Genomic DNA, 6,000 nt, shown 5'->3' on the forward strand with positions numbered 1-6,000 from the left:
GTGTAAGTTTTGAAATTGTAAAAAAAAAATGAAATTTTTGCAAACATTGAAATCAAAATGCTCATTTGGTCTCTATATCTAGCCTCCATAGCAGGCTCTCTGGGGCCTTTTTCCATCTTTTTTGCTGATAATACACTTTTGCTGGCCCTGGCAATCAAGCGACCCAGTACAAAAAGAAATGCCATATTTGAAAGGGAGCAAGTAATATTAGATCTACAGGAGCCCTCTTAAATTAAATAGGATGGCACCCAGGCTAATCAGAGACATCCATGTTAATCAACACAAAAATCATATGTGATACAGTTGGATTAGTGTAAATGTCTAAATGTTTGTGGTACCTTAAAGTTCAAAGTTTTCCCAAATTTAAAACCACCATGAGGCCACACCAATTTAATTTCTTGGTTCACGGATTCGCTCGCTCCAATTTTTTGGAAAAAAAAATAAAAATAAAAATTACCACTCAGCAAATTTTCACCATAAATGAAACAATTCACCAACTTTCTGGTGTAGCAAACATAAAAACTGACACTACTTTTGTAATTTTCAATGAACAAGTGCTGTTACTGTACAGTAATAGAGTTTTTGTACTTTTTTCAAGCTGAAAACTTTATATTTTTTGTGTGTTGGATTAGCCCTTACCTTTACCCCAACCATTTTACAATTTTTATTTTTATTTTTATTTCGCCCTCTCGCTCCATATTTTTTTATGAAAAAATCCGTGAACCAAGAAATTAAATTGGTGAGGCCTGAAGATACGTCTCCTGTCTGCCTTAGATAATAACCAAAGCAAAAATTCCCTTCATTTTCTCCCTAGTGAAATTAACTCCATACAAACTTATAGGCAATTTGAGTAAAGGTTATCAAATAATATTTGTAAATTTGTAAGTTTGAATTTCATAAATAAAAAATATTGAAACCACAATAATAAATGCTTTCAAATCCACTCCATGAAAATTTGAATACATTTCAATACATTTGACATATTTTGGAAACATTTTGAAAGTGACCCTATAAAAATCTGATTGTCATTCTTTACATTTTTTGAAATATTTACAAATATTTGTAACATTTTCCAAAAATATGGTAGTAGATTTGGGTTATAGTCCCAATAAATTGTTAGCCCCATTGTCTGCTTCTGTGTATGATTTCACTGCTGGCCACTGTATAAAGTAGGGGTGGGTACCGGTACAGAAAATTCAGGTCCAGGTCCGGTTCAGGTCCAGAGGATTAGGTCCAGGTCTGGACCTGAACCTGGACCTGATTCAGTATGTGAAATATTGTGAATGGACATTTCAAAACAATGGTCCATGTAGCTACAAAGAAATCTGTTTTGTGTGGTATTCAACTCCCACTGGCATGTTAATATCCTTCAAGGCTAACTGCCTCTGTACGGTTGACTGTAAAAGTTGGTAGAAATGACTATAGACTCTACTTTGCTCTTGTTATTTTCCTCGACCGGTATTAGCCCCAAAATGTGTGAATGCCTGATCATATAATCTGTTCATTTTCCAATCGGTCCAACATCCAGTCCACCTAATTTTTTCAGCTCCTGTTTTTCTGGACCAGTCCAATGAGAAAAAACAGTTTTGTACTGGGGTGTACCGGTACCCACCCCTAGTATGTGATCCACCCACTCACCCATTTAATGGTTAATCCCCATAACAGGATGTCAGTGAAAAGTCTGTCAGCAGATGAAATCCACTGGAAATTGGATTATACTTCAGACCTGCTGAGAGTCAGCCAGGGGTTATACACAGCTTAGCTTAGTTTATTTTTAATGGGATGTAAGGAAAGAGCCTGGAAAATACCTGATAATACTTGTCAGCAGTGCTAGGCAAATTGTTAAGAGTTCGTGCGGAAAATTTAAGCTATTCTTGAGAGGTTGCCATCTGTGATTCGTAGATTCCTTGGAATTAAAAAACTGGTGCAGATGGTTATGGTTGATATCTTATCTACCATTTTATGAGGGCTGACTCCAGCTTTAAATCTTTTCCTGTCCAACTCTTTGTCTGACAGCCCAAGTTGTTGTTTTTCACTTCGTTAAAATCTCTCTTACGAAAGTACATTTTCATCGATTCTATATCATATTAGGTTCAGATTTTCTGGAGAGATGGGATGAAATTTTTTTCCTTCCCAACAAGCGAATTTCCATTCCAAGGCACAGGAAATTTCTTTTGTTTGTAGCTTTATTTATCATGTGAACTTCTCTAATGATATACATTTTCTGTCAGTGATGCACTGCAAATGTTTAACAGTGCAAAAATACCGCCTTAAAAACTAGGTGGAAAAAGCCTATTCTCACCTAGTTCAAAACCTCTCAAACTTAAATATATTTACAGCATAAAACACAGACACTCAAAAGCAGCAAAAATTGCACATATTAACCAATTTGCAAAATCACAAAAATGGCTTTTCCACTGTAAAAATCTAGCAATTTTTACTAATTCACAAAACGGTTGTTTACAAATAAATAGGCAACATAACTAAAAGTAAATAGCTCACATATCCGCGCCCTTCCAGGCACGATGCCCACTTGACCTTGATTTTGTTTCGCTATATATAGTCTGTCACGATAAACGGATACCGACATACTGTAACACGATACTTGAGTTCGTACCGAGGGTAGGACAATTTGATGAACACCAGTTGCTACCTGGATTTTAAATCTGCATTCTAAATATTCATACTCATAGGTTAAATACTATCCATTAATACAGATTGGTGATAGATTTGATTTCTGATACCACAGTTTAATGTGAATGCAAGAAGCAAGTTCATAATGATTGATATAATCTTGTATACCCCCTCAAAGCTGTACATTGATAGGTGCACAGTAAAATAACCCTCTAATTTATTCTGGGAAACTAGGACATCCAAGCTTCCTTGTATGTTTTTTTTTTATGATGGGTTATATGCTATTTGTTTGAACAAAGAAACAACAAAAAATGTGGAAAATATGTTTCAAAAAAGAAGTATGTTTCTAAGAAGAAGAACAGTGTTTTGCAGTGGGATTTTACATTTGATAGCACAAAGGAGGCCTAGAAAGCACCAAGGCCAACCCCCATACAAAATGAACTATCCCTACTCTACATGCAGTAGAAAAACCTAAACAAAGGATCCTGAAACTGGCACCCCCTATATTTCATGGCTGACATTTAATGGTTCTACCATGGTTTACATACTAATGTCATTAACCCAAGTGGACACTTTCTCACAGAACATAAACAGATCCCAGATGGACCAGAAAAACGGCATGATAGCCATCTTGCAATGGAGGGTGCAGGAGCAAGCCTGACAAATTAAATCGGACGTTATATTCTGAACCTATGGCTTTGATCCCAGCTTTTGTCTGTGTTTTAGGATCAGTACAATCCCACCTAGGCACACTGAACTTATCATACCCAAACATAGAACATCTATATATGGTTTGTACTGATTTTGGAGCGTGTGATAAAGCTAGAAAGAACTGACCGATATAATTGGGTGCCCTGTATTTCTGACAGGATTTAGGTTGTTATTTTCACGGCCTATTTCCACCTGTCTATTCTACCGACACTGTACCTCAGTAAACCAACACTTATACGGATCTGGTTTGCATTAAATGCGCCTTTTTCCTACCGTATTTTCTACCTTTTGGGACCAATCACTCACCAATTGCTAACACTGAGGGGAAGCCTGTTTCCAAACAGGATAAAACGGTCGGAAACAAATCCCGTGGCCCCACAAAAATGTTGGGAAAATATATCACCCCGTCTAGAGCTAGCCTTAGGCTCAAGTTCTACCCTTGCTGGCTGTCAGTCTAGTGCGTTAACACATCTTGTTTACCAGTAAACAATAAATGATTGGAAGTCTTTCTGTTTTGAAGGGCTCTTTTTGTTAGTTGTTTGACAGAAGCGGGAGGGAAAAATACACACGTCGAAGCGAATGTTATTTTTGACACTTCGCGGTTTTGGCTTTTGTTTTGTTCCGCTAGTGTCACGAGTTACTGTAGTATACACATACACAGCTTGGGAACTCAGAGTTCCAACTGACTACATGTAGGATATTTTCCAGGCTGGTATCAAAAGAGACACATGATGCTAAAGAGTAATGGTGCGGACACCCCATACCGGGAGGAGGTAACCTATATCTCCTTCTCCCTACCCCGCCAAAAATAGACATCCCTCGCACTACTCAGTCCATCCCCTTACAGTTAGACTAAAACATGGGTTAAACGGGTAAAAATGATGGAAAGAATACCTCTTTTTTGGGCGGTGCAGAGCGAAGATGCGCCATCGCTGCATCAGGATCGGGTATGCGTTCTGTAGATCATGGAAAAACAACAAAGCACAGTGCGCTATAGCAGCTAGCTCCAACCTTCTCCGTCAGATTTTCAGTAAGGTTAACTCTTCCTCGTCATTGATACTATCGAACAGCGTATCTCCACGTATGTCTGCCATTGATGATGCTGATTTATAAAAATAGATCCTCCCAAAAAATTATTTAAAGGCAAAGGACTTACCCTGAGCGCTACGGAAAGGATTACGTAGCCGCGAGCTCATCTTGGGTCGTTGTTGTGGTTTAGAGTCCACGGGGGATTTAAAAGGGCCGACCGTTGTGTGTAGATTTCGGTGCGGTGTCCCGGATGGAAATTGAGTTGACAGCTCGATCTCCCTGGAAAATGAGATGAAAATTTGGTCAACCGGCGGGCTTGTGCTTCCGGAATTCCTGGCTCTTTACTTCCGGTGGGCGCTGTGCACTGAAATTATTCCGTGTGAACCAACCACAGATATGGAAGCTTGCGGTACAGGACCTCCTCAGTGGTCCACGGTCCACGAAAACACGATGGCAACCTATAAATTTTACTGTAGCGTTGTACACGTATATCAACGGTGCAACCCACCAACAAACCGCTGGGCTAAACGTTGTAAAAACGCTGTAAACGATGGTGAAACATACAACAAGCGACGCCGGTGCAAAGTCCACCCGCTAGCACTGTGCAGCCAAAGCGTTCCGTAGCCTGGACGGTCCGAGAGAAGAATGGACGCAATGCTTTGAAGTGTACACCAACACACTGACACAAAGGAAAGCACGTGCCGCCCCATAACACACCGCTTCGGTCACGCCTTCTACACTTCTAAATACACTTGTCAGGGCTGACATCACAAATCACCGCCTGCGCAAGGGGTCAATAGTGCAACCCTTTCAAATCTACCGCATATAGCAAAATCTAACAAATAATGGCTTTTATTATTTAGTACTTGTGCAATGTACTACTGTAAAATGATTTAGTTTCATGCATACACAAAAGTATCAAATCATTCAATTTAGATGTAAAGTTAGTTGTAAATAACAGCTTTCGTGTAGTTTGGGTGATAATTGTATGTTGTTGCTTTCTGTACTGTAGGAAGTCTAACTACTGACTAGTACTATAAATACCGGTAAATTTGCAAAGTATTCTCTGTAATGTTATTTTTTTAATTTTGTGGTAGGGAGAGAAAATAAAGGTTTTAAGTTCGTGATAAGTTTATAAGCGGTGAAGAGCTTACTGCGAAAACGGCGACCATAAAACTACCGCGAAATTTTCACACATTACAGTATCAGCGGTATCCTGACCTTCATTTTGACCTTGGACATGTTGTTTACGACTGTGACACTTCAACCGTAAAAAGACTCAGATTTCCGTCGCGCGTTGAGATATTTATTTATGGTAAACCTTGTTCTATCCCGGCTAGACATCAATGATAAAACACTTAACCCAGACAGCAATGGATGTGTATATATATTGTACATTACCTTTCGAGTAGACACTTATCAACACAAGTATCCCAATTATTCAAGTCTGGTGTTTTCTGCACTGACTTCCATATGGGTTTGATCAAAGTGGTCTAATGAAATAGCGGATAACCTGTTTTTAAAGTTCTGCGGTGGAGAAGTTCAAGTCCATATATCACATGTACAGACAGACGTGGGATGGTGATTCTAACAAAGTCCTGTACTTCAACTGTAAGTGCTGATTTG

General features: G+C 39.0%; 1 protein-coding gene across 4 annotated transcripts in view; it reads right to left on the minus strand.

Annotated features, from left to right (window-relative positions):
• Positions 1 to 5,062, minus strand: part of LOC118425521 (septin-5-like) — a 29,071-nt gene extending 24,009 nt beyond the window's left edge. The window contains exons 1-3 of one of the 4 annotated variants that reach the window (XM_035834409.1): positions 4,939 to 5,062; positions 4,502 to 4,653; positions 4,240 to 4,301 (exon numbers count right to left, since the gene is read on the minus strand). In XM_035834409.1, coding sequence (XP_035690302.1) covers positions 4,240 to 4,301; positions 4,502 to 4,541 — 102 coding nt within the window. In that variant the 5' untranslated portion in view covers positions 4,542 to 4,653; positions 4,939 to 5,062. Of the gene's footprint in view, positions 1 to 4,239; positions 4,302 to 4,501; positions 4,794 to 4,882 lie in introns of those variants that run through there. The other 3 variants (XM_035834410.1, XM_035834412.1, XM_035834411.1) reach the window with 3 other exon arrangements.
• Positions 5,063 to 6,000: the final 938 nt, after the last annotated feature.

The sequence above is a fragment of the Branchiostoma floridae genome, chromosome 11 (genome assembly GCF_000003815.2).
Source record: "Branchiostoma floridae strain S238N-H82 chromosome 11, Bfl_VNyyK, whole genome shotgun sequence".
Taxonomy (NCBI): domain Eukaryota; kingdom Metazoa; phylum Chordata; class Leptocardii; order Amphioxiformes; family Branchiostomatidae; genus Branchiostoma; species Branchiostoma floridae.